At 38.1% G+C, this 23,019-nt stretch overlaps 1 protein-coding gene across 1 annotated transcript in view; it reads right to left on the bottom strand.

Annotated features, from left to right (window-relative positions):
* USH2A (usherin) overlaps positions 1-23,019 on the bottom strand; it is a 391,200-nt gene that overhangs the window by 186,921 nt on the left and 181,260 nt on the right. Inside the window, exons 32-34 of the mRNA XM_075088896.1 lie at positions 10,231-10,390; positions 9,573-9,744; positions 1,622-1,769 (exon numbers count right to left, since the gene is read on the bottom strand). Coding sequence (XP_074944997.1) covers positions 1,622-1,769; positions 9,573-9,744; positions 10,231-10,390 — 480 coding nt within the window. The remainder of the gene's footprint in view (positions 1-1,621; positions 1,770-9,572; positions 9,745-10,230; positions 10,391-23,019) is intronic.

The raw sequence follows: 23,019 nt of genomic DNA, 5'->3' as shown, positions 1-23,019 counted from the left end.
ACGTTTTCAGGGCCCAGCACTTGGCCTTGTTCAACCTCATACAATTGGCCTCGGCCCATCGATCCAGCCTGTCCAGATCCCTCTGTACAGCCTCCCTTCCCTTAAGCAGATCAACACTCCCGTCCACCTTGGTGTTGCCTGCAAACTTACTGAGGGTGCGCTAACACCCTCAGTTGTTTTCTAACAACCTATCTGTGATATTTAAAAGGAGATCCAAGCTGAACATAGTAAATGCTGTATTTATAACAAGATACAATGTGCAAATTTAGTCATATATTCCCAACTTTTAGAAGTTTTAAAGGAAGCTTGTGGAAATTTATTTATCAAAATATAGGTTTATCCTGTAGTGATCATATGCGTATATAAATATATGTATGTATATATTTATATGTATTTGATTAGTTAAAGCACTCTCTAAAGTATTTTAATTTTTTCCCACAATGCAAGGATAACAGGATCAGGTCCTGACATGAACTATACATGTAAAAAAATGCCCATTCCATTGAAAATTATTCAGACTTTAGCCACTAAGCCACATACATGGCCTTCTTGCCTTCCTCTCCCGCTTCCTCCCCTGTCCCCATCCCTTACTCCTCCCCTTCTTCCTTCCCCCTCCCCTTCCTTTAAGCCTTTGCCACAAATGCTGATGGGATTTTAGAAAGAGGGTTAGAGGGTTTCTAAGGGGCTAGGAGGCAATGTCTTCCAATATGACTCCCATACAAAGAACCATAAATTATCAACTACATTATTTAAGAACAGATGACATACTCTTATTTCTTTCTAAAAGTAATGTAAGACCTTACAGAGTATCACCTATATGTAGCTTTACAATCACCAATTTTGGGGAATCATTTAAAGTGCCTTGTAGTGAACTTGAACAAGTAGGATGCGCTCTACCACAGTTGAAAGCAGGGGAAAACTTGCAGGGGAAAAATGAAATCCATGTGAAACCACTGAGAAAAATATATATCAATATGATAAGCTAATGAAGAAAAACATTTTTGTTGCTTTAAATTCAGTGATTCCTGAACATCTTCCTCTGCTGTGATTTAAACTGTTACATGCATGATAATAAAAATAAGGTGAATACCAAGGCCATACGATATTGTGCAATACTGTATAGGAATGTAAAATTTGTCCAAAAGTTTTATACATGGATATTTCACAATGGAAAACAATTCTAAACAAAAGAAAGTCTATTATTTAACTTCCACAGCCATGGAAATCTACACCTTCAGGATGACTATGTAGAACAGAAGTGTAATGATTATTACATATCAATTAATGTAAAAGAAATTAAAGTTTTATTGGAGGGTGAAATGAACAACCTAGACTGGAATTCTCCAAGAATACCTATTCCTCAGCTCAGTTGTCCTGGAAAACATTAAACAATGAGATGCAGTACACAAGAACTATCAAAAGGGAGCACTTTTGAGCCGCTAAAACTGTACGATAGGCTGAAAACCACAATCTCCTAGCTGCAGACAATGATACTATCTCAGGTATTTTATGTGCTAAAATGATCATTAAAAATTAAGCACCACATATAAGCTGCCATTTAGAATATTAATTTACCTTTACTAATCATCTTTTTAACTTGAGGCTAAAAGAGTTCACTTACCATTCGGATACTCAGGCTTAGACCATGAGATGTTAAAGGAGTCAGATGAATATGACTGGGCTTTTGGAGCAGGAACACCTTCTGGTGTACTCTCATCTGTTATAGCTGTGCTAGCTTTGCTTATTGTACATCCACCTCCAGTGCAAGCCTTAAAATGTGAATCAAACCAAATAAACATATTTCAATGTAATACCAATAATTTTAGCAATGATTTTTTGTAAAGTTTTATAATTTTTACATATCTAAACTTAGTAAGTTTGTGCTTTTCATAGAAGATACTTTTCTTAGCATAGATTCGTTTACTTCTTTTCTTAAATAAAAAGATGTGCTACTCATGATAGTTTTCAGGTATAATGTAGCTAAAATGTTATAATAATTTTTGACTTGCAGCATTTTGCATTTGACTGAGAGACATAATCACAATTAGATTTCCACTGCTTTTACAGCAGCAGTTAAAGAAAATTACAGTAAAATATATATAATTTACAGCGCAAAGCTCTTCTGGGCTGAAAAACTCTCAGAAGTTCCAGACACAGAACATACTGACCAACTTGCAACACACTTAAAAATTATCTCAATGAATAGTCATTGAGAAAAAAATGCCATTCAGACAGTCCTGCACTTCATGACAGCACAGAGTGCTGTGCAGATGCAATTAAAATAGTGAAAAAACATTCTATTATAAATCAATACATAACAGTTATTATTACACATTTATGGATAACAAAGTCAAATTGTTTGTATTTCAGTTACCAGAGAAGAAAAGATTGATTACATGATTTTTACATTTTGCTTGATTACAAAACAATACAATGTGCAAGAAAATGTGCATCTCACCCCATATAATAGGCTTTTAAGGTTTTACATGCACAAACATAACACTACACAACTATGGGCCTTATGTGTGCTGGTTTTCCAACTACTTGCACTAAGACCAATGACAAGAGACAGGAAATCTTACCAAAATTAAAAAAAAATATACAAGAATATAGAAACTTTGCACCTGATTTAAAGATTTTTGGTTTAGTTTATTGTTTATTTCTAATTTTATTGTTTAGCAATAAAATAAATTGAAACCTGAATTCAAAAAAGATCCTGATTCAGGCATACTCTTAATTAAAACTTATGGGATCATCTGTATTTTTAAGAGCTGCCAAAGTGGACAAGTAGCCTGCTCTGGATCATCAGCACACAAAGGAAAAATAACCTTGCTGTTCAAATCTCCAGGAATAAAATGTTTCTCTCAATCTAGTATATTTTATTTGAAAGGATTAGCTTCAATTTCCCATCTCCCAGTGTGTTTCAAATCAGGGAGTAGTCAACATATTTCCTACCCTGCTCCAAAAGAGTATACTAGCTCCATGAGTAAAAATGAGAACTGTTTGTAAATGAGGCTATTTTATACACCAAGACTGTTTTGATTTCAGTGGAAATTATGCTCCCAACACAACTACTGAATGACTCCCTATGTTCAGTCTGGGCTATCACATAAAGATGAAAGAATGCAACCTCAGTTTTGGGAAGATCAAAAAATGGCATTTACTTTAAACATGATAGTGGTTTGGTTTTTACACAGAATTACACAGAATTGTTTAGGTTGGAAAAGACCTTAAAGATCATTGAGTCCAACCATTAACCTAAAACTGCCAGTTCACCACTGAACCATGTCCCTGAGCACCACGTCTACACATCTTTTAAATACCTCCAGGAACAATGACTCCACCACTTCCCTGGGCAGCCTGTCCCAATCCCTGACAACCATTTCAGTGAAGCAATGTTTCCTAATATCCAGTCTAAACCTCCCCTGACACAACTTGGGCCCCTCTCCTTTTGTCCTATCACTCGTTACTTGGGAGAAGAGACCAACACCCACCTCGCTACAACCTCCTTTTGGGTAGTTGTAGAGAGCGATAAGGCCTCCCCTCAGCCTCCTCTCCTCCAGGTTAAACAACCCCAGTTCCCTCAGCCGCTCCTCATAAGACTTGTGCTCCAGACCCTTCACCAGCTTCGTTGCCCTTCTCTAGACGCACTCCAGCATCTCCGTGTCTTTCTTGTACTGAGGGGCCCAAAACTGAACACAGTATTTGAGGTGCGGCCTCACCAGCATCAAGTACAGGGGGACAATCACTTCCCTGCTCCTGCTGGCCACGCTATTCCTGATACAAGCCAGGATGCTGTTGGCCTTCTTGGCCACCTGGGCACACTGCTGGCTCGTGTTCAGCCAGCTATTGACCAACATACCCAGGTCCTTTTCCACCAGGCAGCTTTCCAGACACTCTTCCCCAAGCCTGTAGCGTTGCATGGCGTTGTTGTCACACGTTTTCAGGGCCCAGCACTTGGCCTTGTTCAACCTCATACAATTGGCGGACTCGGCCCATCGATCCAGCCTGTCCAGATCCCTCTGTACAGCCTCCCTTCCCTTAAGCAGATCAACACTCCCGTCCACCTTGGTGTTGCCTGCAAACTACTGAGGGTGCGCTCAATCCCCTCGTCCAGATCAGTGACAAAGATATTAAACAGAATTAGCCCCAACACTGAGCGCTGGGGAACACCACTTGTGGCTGACCGCCAACTGGACTGAACAGTGTTCGCCACAACTCTTTGGGCCTGGCCATCCATCTGGCTTTTTACCCAGCAAAGAGTACACCTGACCAAGCTATGAGCAGCCAGCTTTTCCAGGAGAATGCCATGGGAAATGTATCAAAGGCTTTACTAAAGTCTAGGTAGACCACATCCACAGTCTCCCCTCATCCAGTAAGTGGGTCACCTTGTCACAGATGGAGATCAGATTAGTTAAACAGGACCTGCCTCTCCTAAATGCATGCTGACTGGGCCTGATCATTCAGTTATCCTGTACGTGCTGCATGATGGCACTCAAGATAACCTGCTCCATAACCTTCCCTGCCACTGAGGTCAGGCTAACAGGCCTGTAGTTCCCTGGATCCTCCTTCCAGTCCGTCTTGTACGTGGCCAAGATGTTTGCTAATCTCCAGTTAACTGGGACCTTAGCCAGGACTGCTGATAAATGATGGAAAGCTGCTTGGTGAACAATTCTGCCGGTTCCTTCAGTACTTTTGGGTGGATCTCATCCAGCCCCATAGACCTGTGCGTATCTAGGTGGTGTAGCAGGTTGCTAACCATTTCCCCTTGGATTATGAGTGCTCCATTCTGCTCCCTATCCCTGCCTTCCAGCTCAGGGGTCTGGGTACCCAGAGAACAATTGGCCTTACTATTAACGACTGAGGCAAGAAGTCATAAGCACCTCAGCCTTTTCCTCATCCTTTGCCACTATGTTTCCTCCTACATCTAGTAAAGGATGGACATTCTCCTTAGACCTGCTTTTTCTGTTAATGTATTTATAGAAGCATTTCTTTTCTTTTATGGCAGTAGCCAGATTATGTTCTATCTGGGCTTTAACTCTTCTAATTTTCTCCCTACATAACTTCTCTACACCTTCGCAGTCCTCCCAACTTGCCTGCATCTTCTTCAAAAGGTCATAAACTCCCCTCTTTTTCCTGAGTTCCAGCCAAAGTGCTCTGTTCAGCCAGGCCAGTCTTTTTCCCTGACGGCTTGTCTTCTGACACACGGCTGACAGCCTGCTCTCGCACCTTTAAGACTTCCTCCCTGAAGAATGTCCAGCCTTCCTAGACTCTTTTGCCCTTCAGGGCTGCCTCCCAGGGGACTCTGTCGACCAGTCTCCTAAACAGGCCAAAGTCTGCCCTCTGGAAGGCCAAGGTGTCAGTTTGCTGACCCCCTCCTTACTTTTCCGAGGAATGAAAACTCTTATCATTTCATGATTGCTGTGCCCAAGACAGCCTCTATCACAATACCTACAAGTCCTTCTCTGTGAACAACAAGTCCAGCAGGGCTCCTTCCCTAGTTGGCTCACTCACCAGCTGTGTGAAAGTTATCTTCCACACACTGCAGGTACCTCCAAGACTGTTTCCTCTCCACTGTATTATATTTCCAGCAGACATCCAGTAGATTGATGTCCCCCACTAGGACAAGGGCTAGCAATCATGAGGCTTCTCCCAGCTGCTTGTAGAATAATTCATCTGCCTTTTCATCCTGGTTGGGTGGTCTGTAACAGACTCCCACCATTATATTTGTCTTGTTGGCCTTATCCCTTATTCTTACCCATAAAGACTTAACCCTATTGTCACCATCATTAAGCTCTAGACAATCCAAACACTCCCTTAAAATACAGAGCTACCCCAACACCTCTCCTGCTTTGTCTATACCTTCTGAAGAGTTTATAGCCATTCATTGCAGTAATCCAGTTGTGTGAGTCATCCCACCATGTTTCTGTGATGGCAACTATATCATAGTTTTCCTGTTGTACAATGGCTTCCAGCTCCTCCTGTTTATTGCCCATGCTGCGTGCATTTGTGCAAAGGCACTTCAGCTGGGCTGTTGTCCATGCCACCTTCTTAGAGGAGCATCCCTTAATTCCTTTGAGGTGTTTCACTGGTGTTCCCCTCTTGGCTCTTATTACCTCAGTAGCCCCTAGCTCACCTCCATACAACTTCAACTGTGCTCCAGTGAACCCAGTGCATCTCAGAGACAGGCTGACTACCCTCACCTGCACCCCATCCCTCTACCATTATGTCACCCCTCAGCTTGTCTCAGGCAAGCCTGATATTAACCCCCTCCCCCTTCAAGTCTAGTTTAAAGCTCTGTCAATGAGCCCTGCAAGCTCATGAGCAAAAATCCTCTTTTCCCTTTGAGAAAGGTGAATCCCATCAGACACCAGCAAGCCTGGTGCTGTGTAGGCCATCCCATTATCAAAAAAACCAAGACTGTGGCAATGACACCAGCCACAGAGCCATGCATTAATAGACTGTGTGCATCTGTCCCTTCTAGTGACATTGCCCACAACTGGAAAGAGAGAGGAGAAAATAACCTGTGCTCCAGAGTGCCTTGCTAGCCTCCCCAAGGCCCTGAAGTCTCTTTTGATAGCCCTTGGACTATGTGTTGCAGCTTCATCACCTCCCACATGGAAGAGCAGTAATGGGTAAAAGTCTTAGGGCCATATCAGGCTAGAAAGTTTCCTAGCAATGTTCTTAACCCAGGCCCCAGGGAGACAGCAGACTTCCCTACGAGGAGGGTCTGTCCAGCGTATTGGACCCTCTGTTCCCCTCAGAAGGGAGTTGCCTTTTTTTTTAAAAAAAAATAAAATGTCAGCTTAGACGGATGCTCAGATAACTGTTAGCATTTTGATAAGGAAAATATTTAAGAACACCATCCTTACAGCAAAGGCAGACTATTCAAATGATTTCACTTCTACTGGCTTCATGAAGCCAAGACGACCAGCTCTGGAAGACCTCTTCCTCATACATGCCTTGCTAAAAAAGTTCCATGGAGTCTTCCTCATCAGTGGAGGGCTTTTTCATCCAAGGGCTTGCTAACAGCCATTCTGAACTTGACTGAGAAACAGGTTTGAGGCAAAATATGCAAAAATACCAAAGTGTGTAGAGAGCCACGGGACAGTTAAACTACATAACAGGACACCACACAGTGACTCTCCAGCTAGCACCTGAGCTACCTTACCCACACAACACAGCTGTGAGGAGATATTAGATTAACATTTAAATCACAGAAGCACTCAACTCATATACAAGGATGTGCCACCCTGGCTAGTAAATGCAGCCATTCCACTTTTCATTTGCTTTCAGACTGGCCTGGCTCACACCCAACCAGGTTAGAGCATGAACAGAGCAAAAGCAAGTTCCTTTGCACTAATCCATGGAGACATGACCTTAAGACTTCTCAGCTGGCTTTTGAAAAGAAGCATTAGATTTGTTTATAAAAGCTGTTGCACTCATTCATGAATACAATTGCTATATATTAAATGTCACTAATCAATTGTGAAAATTGGTAACAGCATACAAAGCTAAATATTTTGTTGATTTTATTTCATGTACTTAAACTTGTCATACAAAAGTTAAAGCCAGCAGCCTGTGAGGTGCTGAAAGCTCTGCTGCTGCTGATCCTCATTCCTGTGTTCAAAGCTGCAACTTTTGATAACTCACAATTTCCCACATAAACCAAAACCAGGTGTTGCATGGATACAAAAAACCCCTAATATTAAAACCCTAATATTACCTGTGAAACAAGGGGAAAAAAAAGGTTATGTCTGATAGAAATATTTAATTCTAACCAAAAAAGCAGGAATCATTTAATTAAGTTTCCAGTGTTGAAGGTGTTCTATTGTTTTTACTTTAAAAGTTTTACTGAAATTCAGATTAAATTATATGTGAAACACTAAATATTTCAATTTCTTTCCAGGTGTGTGTGCTTGATTTGGTTTGTGACGTTTATTTTGGGTTGGTTTTGGTGGTTTGGGTTTTTTTTGGGGGGGGTGGGGGGGGTGGGGGGTGCGGGTGTCATCAAGTATAACATTTGGCTATGTTAAAGCTTCATAACTTTTATATCTCTAATATTATATTCTTCTCAAACTAGTCTGACAAGTTCTAAATAAAATGGGTTCCAAAGTTTTAAGAAAGCTATCACCTCAAAGGTACTGGGCATTCCATTTCCATGCACTTTCAGACTTCCCATTTTCAAAGCTGCAAGGACACTTGGATCTTCTAACCCACCTATCACAGACCATTGCATTTTATCCATGTAAATCTGGTTATTTCCATAACCAGAAGAAATTATCTTTTCTTACTTTGTGGTCACCACTGATTAATGCAAATATGAAAAAAACACCTCCAAAGAAATGTGAAACAAAACAAAGATCAAAGGTTCCTAAAAATATTCAGTAACTTCTAGAAAAGGTGTACACATTAATGAAGTAAAACCAAAGTCCACGCAATACTTCTTTGTTTTAACCATATGCCAAGACACGGCCACCAAAAGAAGCAGCCCCAGTTGCTCTCCAGATCCTAGCTATTATTCTCCCGTGATCCTCCCTCCTTGTGCCCTCCATGCACAGGACCTGGGCAGGAGCAGAGAAGAGCTGTGGCACAGTGAAGGACAGCACAAACACTTTTGGTAGTCCTGCTTGCTTATAAAGGCATAAAATGCCTGTTGAAGTACTGCCTTAGTTTTGGACATGGTGCTATTTTATATGCTGTACAATTTACTATGCTGAAATATCTAGGCACAAATGAATTAATTTCAACATGAATCTAAGCTTTAATTAGACTGAATATCCTTGCTTTTTCAAGTTCAAGTCAAATTGTTATCATTACCTGAAGGTAGTTTATTTTTCGTGGTATAATATTTAGAACATTCAAGAGCATGTTAAGAAAAAATGAATGCATACCCAGTCTACATAAATGTAAATTTATTCATAATCAAGAGCAGAATATTTTCCTATGGCATTTATCAAAGCAAATATCCTTATATAGGCATTGTTATAAAATGAACAGTGTGCTTAAAACAAGGGACAATCCCAAGCTTTTATGCACATATTTTCAGGTTTGTTAGTGAGCTGAAGCTGTTTTATTTCATCAGAAAATAAAACCAATGATAAAGAAATGCAGTGAAAACACCGAGGTCTTTTAAAATGTTTTCAATAAACAAACTACTACTTTACGTGGAACTCTTCCTTTCTGCTATTTCCTTCCACATACAGGTTTTATGAAGAAAGAGGAAATTACCATTGTGCAAAATATGAAAGGCTAACATTTTCAGATGCATTCAACATGTTCCCATAAATTGGGGGCAGGAGATATTCTTTAAGTCTTTCATATATTTCTGGTCCATTCTCTATTAGTTATCATCTGACTTATCCTTGAAGAAAATATGTATTTAAATTATATACACATTTTTTGAGGGCCTGTTTTGAAACAAAACACCTTCAGGATGGCTCATCCACCTTAGTTTCAGAAAGAAGAGGATAAACAAAGTGGACACAGGAACCATTAAGTATTTAAGATGTTCACAAAATCAGAATAATTTTCACCATTTTACACCTCTACGGCACATCTTTAGAACTTACAGCTAGTTTTATGAGGTATTCAGTACCCGGCAAAAGCTGCTGAATAGTAAAATCCAGAAAAAGTTCTGTGCTGTTATAGATTACATTCCACTTTGTAAAATTCTGCTCCTTGTTGGCAATATAAATTAAATAGCAATCTAGGATTCCATTCACTTCTACTGGTTCTTTCCATCTGCAAATAGAAGCAAAACATGATTGAGACCAGCAAAGATTCAGACCGTACTTAAAAATGTAAGGCTTTGTTTAGGGGACTTTGTAGGGTTTATTTTAAGAATCTGAAAACACAGTATTGCAACCATAAGAGTAAATCTAAGGCATACCTCTAATGCAGTATTTGTACTCAATAGATAAATGATTACAGTAACACACAAAGCAAGGGCTACAAAATGGGCATATCACCGGAACATTTCCTGCACTGAAGTTTGCAGAGGCTATGCCCATATGTAGGTTATACTGATTGCGTAAAGACAAAATGGAAATTAAGTTGGCAAGTGATAATCAGAAGGTTCACAGAACCACTAAACTAATCACTTCTATGCATTTAATCATAATAAATTTAATTTTATGTCACAAACCCTTCCCCTGATTGAACTCACTGGAATTCTTGAATAAACTGATGCACTATTGTGTTGTCAGGAAAGAAAAAATCCTTACTTACTGTACATATATCGTTCTAGAATCCAAAACCGTCAGGACTGGGGCATCTACGTGAGATGGTGGCAGCTGTGCTGTAAACAAGGTGACCTGGGAACTGTTTGTACAGCCAGCAAGCGTGCATGCAGTTAGCAGAAACTGGTGTGGCGTAAAAACTGCTAAATCTAGGGCAAAAAAGGAATATGGATTTACTTTATATATCAATTTTACCTTGTTTTTCTGTAACATTCAGGGGGTACTGAATTCAAAAAATCAAGAGGAAGAGGGACCTGTACCTCTTAAATGTTTCAGATTTGTCCTGGAGGAGTGAATAGGTGCTGATTGTTTAATAGCAAACAACTGCAAATTTTGACTGATAATAGATATATGGAGCTTGCTTTCATTGAGATGACCCCATTGTACAGTACATTTACACTAGAACATACACGACCCAAACAAAACTAAGATGTTTAGCCTCTTAGGTGTTACATACAATATTTGTTACAGTGGTAAATGAACACATTTAAGATAATTAAATCAAGTAAATTAATGGAAAAACAAGTACAGGTTCATTAACACAGCCAAGTTATATTTTTTTAAAACATACAGTATGATACATGAATGTCAAGCATCAATACATAAAATAATTCAGTCCATGCAGATTTCACTCTAAGCATGCACACAAAGGAAGCTCATTGTTGCCACCGCTCATACTGGTCTCTCCTATATTTGCCTGTTTGTCTCCAGCTGCGTGAGCCCCAAACATCTGTAAAATATATTTCCTTAAAGACAATCTATCTAAATGCTATAGCAAAACAACTGTTAAATGATTATTTATTATGAAGCTACCTTGAGTTTTGATTACTGCAGAAAATGGTGAATAAAATGTAGCATCTTTCCTGAATAAATATTCTAAAAGGTCCTTAGCTTCATATATTCTTCTCTATACTAATAAAGGAATGTTTGTCAGAAAAACTTACAGTAGGAAAGTAACGCAGGCATGATTTTCTAATCTTTGTCATTCTTTTATTAAAACATAAATCACTGATTTTAACGAGCAAATCCTTTAAGAAATAATTTACAATTGAGGTTTTGGCAACAGTATAAGGTATAAACGTAAAATGCATACGTTATAGATATGCATTTTTAGTATGCCAGAAAAGTTCTGGGTTTTTGCAAGACGTAACAAATGCTAGTGTTTGCAGAGCCAAATGGTATCAAACTATCATGCTGTACAAAAACACTTGTGAGCACAAATTCAAAAATTGCAACTGGATGACAAAGACATCACTAAAGCAGAAATGTTGTAGACCCAACTTCTTTCTCATTACTTTTCCCCTCATATAATGTCTCCAGTCCCTGCTGCAATGGAACTCCTTCTGACTTACTCCACTCTATGTGAGGAATGAACTCGTGCGTTTTTATTAAAAACACAGTATCACTCAGTGGTATTGCTCTATGGAGCACATGGCAAAGTGTGAGTTAAAAAAAAAAAATGCCGTAACTGAAAAAAACCAAAAATCATCAAGTGAATGCCTGTAACACAGTGACATGTTTAATCAACATAATGGGACTGATTCTACCAGGGTTAAGCAGTGCTTATGTGAGTGAGAGGGGGAAAGCACACTCCAGAGCAGGTGCTCAAGCTGGCTCAGCAAGCAGAGAAAGTAAACTCCACATACTGCACCAACTGTATTGCCCTCATTAGTGTACACCTTCCTGGATCCTGTGTTCCTTGCAGCTGCCATCAGAGACGCCACGAAAAGTACAGATGGAGATAGAAGTCTGTGAAACAAGTACCAGATACTCCATGTTCAGGGCGGGCAAACAAGTGACCAGAAGGATTTGACTTTTAGCAATCGTAAAATGAACAGCTGAAAGCAATCCACAGCACCTATTTAATTCATATCCTTGTAAACCGTGAATACACACTCTTCTCTCTAAGTTGAAACTGCATTGTGGGGATTCACTTTGCAGAGTGAATACAACACTAGGGAAGGAAGAAGAGAAAAAGTGGATTTCTCCTTTTCCATTTGTTTACAGAGGATCACCGTTTTCCTTGTACACAGACTTGGGATGGGGGTTGGGGAGGGGTATTTTTCTCTCCTTTGAGGAAAATTCCTCATCAAGGAACTTTTTTTTTAACAAGGTGACTTGTACTAAAATTCTGATTTGATGCACACTGTAGCTGATGAGACTACTTGCATGCATAAGAGTTTCTGGAAATACCTAGTTAAATTTGAAGAGGGAGGAACTTTGTCAAGGACGAAGAGAATGGAAGATGGAAAAACGTTTTATTTCCCTCCCTGAAAAAAAAATCAACTGACTATAAGTTACTATGTGTGTCTCAGTGTCTGCAATGGAAAAAGCAAAAAGACAAGACAGGGAAACATGCAAAGTTTAGGAGAACAGGAATAACAAGGAATGGAAACACAGGACATAAGAGCAGCTAGATCCTTTAGGATCAACTGATAAGCATACTGGGAGAGGAGGGAAGGAGAGGAGAGCTTAAAAAAAGAGCAGGAAGATAAAATATGGAAAAAAGCAACATGTCACCAGGATCAAAGGAAATTTTTATTCCTCATCTTGATTTAATAATGCCAATGTATTTTGACTAATAAATGCCAAATAAAAAGTTTCAAAGGAATCTGAAAGATTTTGGTGGGATAAAGGCTAAAAAGAAAAATTACCATACTGGGAGCAAGAGAAGAAAATAGAGAAATCAGACTGGAATGTCACTTAAAGCATGAGCTTTGCCGTCAATGTTAATGTCTCCATAGACTTCATCAAGGTTTGGATGAGCCTGCAAATATAGTTTAGATAGTACTTCTAAAAGGTTAGATCCAGAAACTGACAAACTGAACAATAAAAATCATATTACATCATAACTGATAAAATTATTTGTCACAATCTGATTTGGCAGATATTTTCGTATTTAAAGTTCAAAGTGTTTCATAACGGATCAATGGATTCAAACAACTACAGATACAAACACGAATATGAATGAGGAGGGGGGAGGTTCTTAAAACTACAAAGCCACTGTTTGTCAAGGTCCTCTGGCAACAACACCTTGTTTTCCATTTGCTTGATTGCATGATTTGCATAAGATCAAATGTAGGCAATTGTGGACATGAAAAACAGATCTCTCTCAAACACATTAGAAATGGATCCACAAGCATTATCCAGAAATGCATTACATGAAAATGCACCCCAGTGCATGGAAAACTCAATGATTAATGTCAAACAAACTGTAATTTACACTATAGGGCATGAATTATATGTTATTTTACGATTGATTTCATGCTGTTGCTGGAAAAATTTCATTGATCTCAATTTACAAAATGAACCCAATAAGCAGACAATTATTTTCTTTTTAACTCACAAGAAGAATTGAAATTTTCTTCTTACACTTTTACTTCATCAGGTTGTATTCCTGTGTTCCACAATTCCAGTGCAACGTTACTTTAAAATAATATCAATTGCTTCTTACTGCAATTTTCCAATAGCTACTTTGTTAAATCACTTATTTCTTGCCAAAACAAAGCAAAACTTAAAAATCATAGAGGTTTACTAAACTAAATTCAGAATCTGGTCTTGTACCCATTTCTGGGCTCAGAAGGGCAAAGAGCACCAAAGGGCAAAGAAAAATTATACTTTCTTGGGGGTACAGTATTCCCTCAAATCATTCTATTAAGGTAGCAGGTAGAAAAAGAATTCTGCATTTTGCACATCAGAACATAACAAAAGAAGAAAACTAAAATAAAACCCCACATATCTGTTTTAAAACCATTATTTACTTCCCCAAAGAAAAAAAGGGAGGGGCAGGGAGAAAAGGGATCAACCTGCCTTTTAATCTCTTTGACCTCAGAGGTGATACAAACAAACTAAATTATTTTCTAACTCATATGTCAGCAAAAGAATTGATAACTAAGTGGCTATCATTAAAATCGACATCTGCATACCACTACATTTATTATATATGTGGAACTTGCCACACTAACCAAGGCAACTATCTTAAATATCATGGTGAATCTAACTATAGTGGCTGGTATATATCCAGTAACCACCAGCATAAGTCCTGATAGCACAATCAATGCATGAGACAGAAAGAATAAAGAATGACCCTGTTTGCATGGTCAATAAGAACACTCACTTTGCTTTGATCAAATTTAACGGGTAGTCATTGAAAGATAATATACAACACTACAGTGCTACTTTTAGCATGGAATTTGAGAGATGTTACTAAGATAGAGAAGAAAAACATAGGAAGTAGAGTAATAAAAAAAACAACCCTGAAATTAGAGATTTAAGAACTTGACTCAAAATATGAGCTTTACAGTCACGATGTCAGAGTACCTCACAGCTCAGAAATATCTCACTAGTAAAGTCTACAGTGTTTTAAGTTATCTGTAACATGCAGCATTCTGTATCCAGGTTTACAGAAAAAGAGTCACATACCCTTCTTTCCTCCCCTCTTCCACCCTATTTCCGCTCTCCCTGGTTTCAGGCAGCTATTGTAAGGACCAGAAATGGCAATGTCCTGTCTTAGTGAGCGCTCAGTTGAAACGTGACTTGCGTAAGGAACCCCACATAGTTTCTCTCAGGAAAATAATTGAGACAATAGCTATCCCATTGCTATATTCAAAGGAAAATAATACAGCAGCACTGTGGCAAGGGATTGTTAGGAGCATAACAAAGAAAACCTGCTGAGAGAGTATGAAGATGAAAAACTTCCAAAGAATTCCAATCACCACGTTGTTTATGTAGGTAGACTTTATGACTATTTCAACTCATTACTCACATCCTTATTCTGTTCTCTCTTCTTGCTTCTCATAGTTTGTTAAATTAACTTACAGTAACTTAATATTTAATTAGAAGGTAAACTCTTTGGGCCATAAATCTGCATCACCAAATACAATGATGTCCCCCATCTGATTTTTATGCGCTACCAAAAAAAAAAAAAAAATATAAAATGCATAAAGGAAGTGCCAAGATTGTATTATCAGGCTTGCTCCATCAGACATCATTAGCAATTCTTTCCCTTCCGCCATTTTCTGAAAGCAAGGAACAACTCATATATAATTACTAGTACAGTATATCTTGCTTTCTGTATTTATAAAGCACCAATTGCTTAATTATATTCACCCTCAATAAACCATCACTAATGCACAACCTTCTCGAGGAAAGTATTATACTAATGCTGCACCTTTTCCACAGATCTCCTGAGATCCCCATGCCATACACATCACTTCCTTGAAAATATTTCAGAAAAAACAGGGTGTCACAAAAGACACCACTTGCCTACTTCAGGCAACTCAATCAAGCCCACGAAAACACTGTGCTCATGTACCTAATTGTGTAAACTAGCAAAGAATGGCCTTTCACATGTGGCACTGGCCCATTAATTGAAGAAAACAGCTATCTTCCAAGACAGCAGAAAATTCTGCCAGATATTAATTAATGATTAAGTATGTTCCATAGTGAGAATTAAAAGAATTTTGTGAAGCCACCAAAAACAAGGACAAGAAATAAGAGAGACAAATAAACTCAGGGTCACAAATAATTATTTTCAGGAAGCACCATAAGGTGTTGTTCTGCTCTCTAACCAGCAAAGACTTTGACACAATGGCATATGGACGAAACAACTTTGCTTCTAGCTGGCCAACAAATGCTGATGTGTTTTAGAAGCTATTTTCTCAGCAGTAAATATCGCTGGTTTTCCAAATTACTCATAAAGGGGTAAATCCTCATCCCATTTGAGATTTACATGCTTATAAATGCTTATAAGATGAGTTCAGGAAAGGTACAAATTCCAGACATCATCTGAGGAATTAGAGGGCATAGCACAAAACCACGTATCATATAGGAGCACCAAAAACATGAGAGTCATGTTGGACTGTGTAAAAAAGTTATATTCAAGAAGAAAAACCATTCGGCACAAATGTGAAATAAAAAGATCTTTAATGATTTACATTTGCAATGATTTCAAACAATTGATGAAGTTATTACATGCACATGGTAGAACTACAGTTCCACTCTTGGAAAAGTGGTATCTCCAAAGTACTTTAATGCTTTTAAATATAATGATGTTTTAACAGCTAAGATTATAAAGTCTACTTGTTTTCACATTTAGTAACAGTGTCTCTTGGTTATGCTCTTACAACCCTTAACTGTTGCACAGAAAACCTTTCTGCCCTTTATCAGCCCAAACTCTTGTACTTCTTTGAGCACGAACTCATCCCTCAAATGTTATGTTTCATCCTGGCTAAGTCACAAGGCCACATTACCATCCATTCATCCATTCCTGATGACTGGGTTTTTTTGTTGTTGGTTTCTGGGTTTGGGGTTTTTTTTTTTTTGGTAAAACTATTAATTTTCACCTTACCCTAGCAAGGTACACATCTTTTTAATTCAACATGCATATTATTCCTTTCCCATTGAAAAAGCTGGAATACAAGGATTCCAGTCTTTTATTTTAAAGCCGTATCCCTGAGATAGTTACTATGGGTACATTTTCCATACTGTTCTTACCCTCCAGTTGGGACACACTAGCTTGAAATCCTAAAGGTGCTCAGGTAAAGAAAACCCAAGTCATGTGGAGAGCCACATATCACATTGTTTAGAAAAAGTTGAAGGGAAACATCAGAGAAGGACATTTCAACTTCTTTTAATACTTTACAACCAATTGATCTACCTGATTCAAAGACATCTCATGTCACTGACCACAGAAGAATCACAGTGCATGCATGAAGCCCCTTGGAACCCTTCTTCCTCTAGCATCCCTAAAGTGTTCCCCTGGCCCATCATCAGTCACCATCAGAAAAATATAGAGGCCTTCTGGGAGTTTTTTTAAAGGCTTCTCTTACTGCCAGAACAACATACAGCCAGTCAGTGCAAATATTCAGCCTCAAGTGAACCTAATGAGCTTCCAAGTGATGTCTTTGATTACTAGAATTAAAAATATTGCATTGTCTCCCTAGTTTACTTCAACTATATCAGCTGGACAAATAAGGTGAGTTTGAAGGTCAGAGGGGGAGAAAGCAGAAAGACGACAGGGCACATTAATTTTTACCAGGCACATGAAAAGAAGCAATTGTGGTCATACCGATATCACTCTCTTAGTTTTATTTCTCTCTCTGTCATTTCTTTGCACATCATATGGCATGACGCAGCCCTATTTTAAGATTTAAATGAAAATTTCCATTCATGAATGCTTCCAATCGAGTCACTGTATTGCTATCAGCTTAAATAGAGGAGAGGTTTTAGTATACGTCATAAGAACCATGATATCTCAGCCAATGTCAAGCCCAAAAAAGTGAAAAAGGAAAAAAACCAAGTGTTTTGAACATTTTACCTCTGTATTACTTCAGCTTTATGTTCACAACTGGAAAATATATTTGCACTAGGCAACTACATTGCAAATTTGAACCTCAGATACCTGCTGCTATAAAACTGGAACTACTCTGGATTCACATTAGTATGACCAAGAACCCCTTGTCTCACTAACAGAACTACATCCTGTATTCCCAAGTAATTCCGATCTTACTGCAGTGGGAGAAACACAATTCAGATCCACCTCACATTTGGTGCTGAATTAATTGTATCAGGTCAGGAGAAGTGCCTGGCTGCCACTTTTACAACCCACTGAAGAACACACATGAATGTGCAGCTGTGGTAAGAGAAGCCAGTAAGATGTTAAGTTATGTAAGAATATATGGTAAGTAATACAGCAACTATTACTGTCCATTTTATATAAATCAATAGTGCAGTCTCATCTGGAATAGCATATATTACAGAGTGCAGAAATGAAGTCTGTCTGGAAAATGGCAGCGAGAAAGCACAGGCTTATAAACACCCTCTCAGAAAGAGACGCTGAAAAACCAGCCTGAGAAAAGTAAACAAAGAAGATGATGCACCATACAAGTATATATGATAGTAAGTGATACACAGAAAAGCAATTAGGACCCTGTGTTCCCATGAAGTCCCTTTCAATAATACAGGGGGGAAAAAAAGGACATCCAATAAATTTAGAAAGTGGAATTTTCAGAGAAACTCACCCTACCCAAAATCATGGAACTTACACTGCTGACAGGATGATTCAGGATTATCTTTATAAATCAAATTCTGGGGGAGAGATATTAAATACCAATATCATGCTTTTAAAATTATTTTTCATAAGCGTCACTGTAATTTGCAAATCTGTAGAACAGAGTCCTGCAAGTTTTCTATACTTCTATCTGAGACTACTTAGAACTCCTCAAAACTGTATTTTGGTTTATTTTTTAAGTTTTCCTGCCTAAGCAAAGAAAGAGAGGGATGGGAGGGAAGAAAATAATTTCCAAAAGAAATATTTTCTTTGCCAAAAAGTAAACAAAAGTACTAGTAGATTTTTACTTATTAAATTGAATATGCATCCTAAATTACAAAATACCATTTTAACTATCCCCAAATTTGTTTTAATCAACAAAATATTCAACCAAAATAAAATTCATCAAGCAAGCAGAAACTTGAGACAGCGTGCTCAGACTAGAAATTGGAATCTAAACAAGAAAAATATGACAATGGCTGTTCGAACTGGTATCAGCTAGAGATTACAGATTAGTGGTTTATAGATTATCAACTTTATTTAGCTATATTTATATTTTACATCTATTATGGATAACTTGTTCCACCATTTTGTATAGTACCACGCATGCAAGGTGATTAGAGAACAACTCTCACCACCCAGGCAAGGCATCATGTGATTTAAGAGTTTCTGTAGAAAAGATACTATCACCTTTCCAGGACCAGAACAGCTCTCTGTACCTGAATTATAGTCAGAGAATAAAGGGTTTTGCTAAAACATTACTGTAGTGCTGGAACAAGGATAGTGGGAGGACTTGGCTTCTGAGCACCATTCCTAAACAAGACAATTTATAGCAAGTTAAATCTGTTGCAAGACTACAAAAGCTGAGCTAGTTTTCAGCTGGCCACAGAATTAGCAGCACAGTAAGATATACTGTACTTCTACCTGCTCTCCTCTGTCCTTACAGGAACAATCAGCCCCAGCTGTTCAGTCTTTAATATGGTCAACATGTGGTTGGGAAAAATTATTGGGATTCCTTTCTTCTTTTCTTTTTTATTTTTTAAAGCTTACTTGTTTTATATTTATTTTAGAAACACAGACACCAAAAAAAAAAAAAAAACCAACCCAAACCAAACCTGTGAAAAGCCCAAAGTTTTTTTCAACTTGACATGTTGCACTACCCAGTTATGTCATGTAGTGTCAGTAATGTCATCGGATAACATAACTGCCACAATCTGATGTGATGCATTAAACTGGGATTACCAGAATAAATCATGTTTGTGGGTACACAGATCACAGGTGGTGCAGTCAGCTGCTCTGTATTATGGCGTATCTATAGGATGTGCAGATTAGGATATAACGTTCAGAGGCTTGTTCTCGTTTGTGAAGTGCTTTGCAACCATAACTCAATAATAAGGAGCCACCAAACACTTATAATGGCATAAACCATCATCAGGGAAAAATACAAATCGATCAGTGCCAGCGATATAAAAGAAAGAGCATGCATCTGTCCCCAGTCTCATAAATTCAGTGGTTGTTGCAGGCTTTTTCTCTATCCCACATGTACTTTATTAATAACAGTAACTACCATAAATAATAATAATGCAGAGTAGTTTATTTCAAGATGAATGCTCTTCTTATTATCTGTTGATCCTCTCCCTTATTTCTTACATCCTGTCTATATTCCTCCTGTAAATGGGGGGGGAGAGCTAGTCTAATTTATTGTTTGAAGTTTATGCCCTTTAATTGGCAGTAGTGTGCTATGCCAAGAAAGTTGTCTATGTAGGCTCCCTGAAATATCTGCGTAACTTAACTAGCATGTTAAGCTTCTACAAAGGAGGCACAGAATTTACATTCTACTGCATGTTATAAATAAGTAATAAGAACAGATTAGAATTATGCATTTACGCCTACTAGTGAGAGTGAGATGCATAATTCACAAGTGGCAAACCCTTAAGAGGCTTTCGTACTTCACTCCAACCCTCTCCCCCCTCCAATCTCATGTATGTAGAACATAGTATATTTTTCAGTCCCACTGCTCCACAATTCTTTTTCCCCAGCTAGAGTGTTTAGACTTTATAATTACTACTTTTTCTTGCAGAAAAGCAACAGACACTGTATGTTAGTAGTCGTTGGGAATGTACCTGCTTTTTGTTACAGCATTGGTGTCATCTTTCTGAATTTTCTTGTTATGCTCGGGGCACAACTGTAAGACGCAGATATTAAATGGCAGCACTTGCAGTAGGTGCCAGAGTAAACCGAAGTCCTCTACCTAATTTACAAAGAGAATGCGGAACTTGCAACAAAACTTCGTTATGCTTCATAGTTAATGTGCAGTACTGCTGCTTTAGTTGGATCTCCCAGAGGAGTAGATTAATCCCTATGACCATTCACGTCCTCAGCTTCTCTGCTGAAGCCAGTAAACTAATACCTGTTGTGACCACAATTCATATGTTAGCACATGAAGGCCACAGATTTTGCAGAGCCTTTGGCTTTCCCCCACAGCAGTTCTACCTCTAAGAGCACTCCATTACCTGTGATAAGGTGTAGGAACAAGGAATGATTTTAGTCTAGTTGCTTCAGTATTTTTTGGTTCTCTGGCTGGAGCACTACAGCGTTGATTATTGTACCTCCCAAAGAGGCATCACAAGAGGCAGGCTCTTTGGGAGAAGAAGTCATCTTATAATTTCTCTCAACTGTTTTCAACTTAGTCTATTTAGTTCCCTGGATTTTCCTCTGTGCTGTGTGCAAATATTTTAAATTATGTTCTAGTTCTAACTACCATTTGTTTATTCTGTCTCAATCTCTGCCATGCAACTTCTTTTCATAGTTAATCTAACACTTGTACCTCTCTTTTTCTAGTAACATTTGTTTATTTAATCTTTTTATTTCTTCAGCGTATCTCAATATTTTGAGTTTTCTTTGACTAGCTTTCTATGTACTTTATCTCTGCCTGTAAACCTGAGAAAAACTTCAGTTATATGCATGTCTTAATTCCCAGTACAATTTAACATCTTAAAGATTGTTATGTGACATTGTAACAATGCTATTAAATCCCAAGAGCCATACCTCAAAAATTCAAAACACATTAGTTGGAATGAAAATAATACTTTTACACTAACTTTAAGAAGAGCAAAAGGCACCACAATTATTTTGATATATAGGAGAGCATTCTTACCATCAAGCTGATGAAAAGGCTAGCACGCTAGCTCATGGGAACATGCAAACATTCTTGACAATTGGATTCAATCTTTGTTCCTTGATCAGAAAACAAATTACTAACAATATTAAAATCAAGTGATCACAAATAGCTCCAAAGTTGAAGTCAATAGAAAATTCAACTTTCAAAAGGAAGCTATTGACGTACTGTACCAACATAGGTTACTTTCCACTATTGATGATTTCCTTCTTTTTCTACATTTCTCCTAGAATAGACCGGAAAGTTTTACCACTTATGCATCCTTCGTATGAAATCACCCAGTCTAGCCAATGAGGACCCAGAAGTTTTTAATAAGCCAGATTCTCTAGTCTCCTCTGAATAACCTTTTCCACTGACTAACAGAGGGGATGCAAAGCTATTCACCCACTGGCCTAACAAGAAAGCTTTCAACTGATGGCAGAGCTGTTTTAGCTGCCCCTACTATCTATTCAGCACCGATTCCAACTCTAATTTATACCAACTAGAAAAATTTTAAAATACAAATATTGTAAGTCTCCTCCAAGATATTTGGATAAAATTTTACATGTTTATGCACCTCTGTTGATGGAAACCACATATGCTCACAGGAAGAACATAGAAACTTAGTTATTTAATGTATTAAATCACAAATCTGAATTAGAAATTGCTAATTATATATTTCCAGATACAGAATACAGGCAGTATATTATCACCAGTGTAAAAATTCACTCTTTTCCACCTGATCACTTATTCTCCTGCATGTGCAGACCTTGTGCACTGTCACTCCTCACCAAAATGGTTTAACGTCATTCTTAAATTAGAAATCCAGATGCATATTTACATGTAGCCATAACCATACCCAGACACACAGAAAAAGAAATCAAGGTATACATACTGTAAATGTGACTTAAATGTGTCTCTGTAATAAAGGAACATGGTATATACAAAGCAGCCATCACAGAAACAATAACAAAGTTTATCATCCACCTTTCCAGTCATCTTAAGACCATGAGTCTAAGCCTTACTTAAAGCCCACTAATCTGATGTTGTTCTTAAATATTTAGTTTTATGTTCACTTGGATATTTTTTCCCACGCACTAGTTGAGTTCCTGGTTACACATCCCTTTAATGTGTCACTCTATTTATACAATAAAAGCCATGGAAAAGAAAGAAAGAAAAAAGATAAAACCCCTAGCAGCTTCCAAAGCCCAACCACAATTTATGTAAAATGCTTTAATCAGAAATAGATTGTCATAAAACCAAAATATTTCATGGAAGACTAGTGGAAAGCATGATGGAGTTCAGTACTGACTAAAAGGCTATTAAGCTTTCTGTAAACAATTTAGGCAATCTGTGTAGAAACCTAGGTTAGATTTCTGGCAGTGAATCAACAGGAAAGGAAATATCCTAGAATGTCTCTCATGCTTTTTGTGACATGATTTATGCCTTGCATATGTTTTCACATAACTTAGGAGGACAGGGAAACAGATTTTGAAAATACAGGAATCCTCCAATCATACAAACCGTCAAATATTTTTAAAATCAAACTTATATCCAGCTATTTCATGGCT

This window comes from Phalacrocorax aristotelis, chromosome 3 (assembly GCF_949628215.1).
Source record: "Phalacrocorax aristotelis chromosome 3, bGulAri2.1, whole genome shotgun sequence".
NCBI lineage: Eukaryota > Metazoa > Chordata > Aves > Suliformes > Phalacrocoracidae > Phalacrocorax > Phalacrocorax aristotelis.
This window is presented reverse-complemented; position numbering and strand designations above follow the sequence as displayed.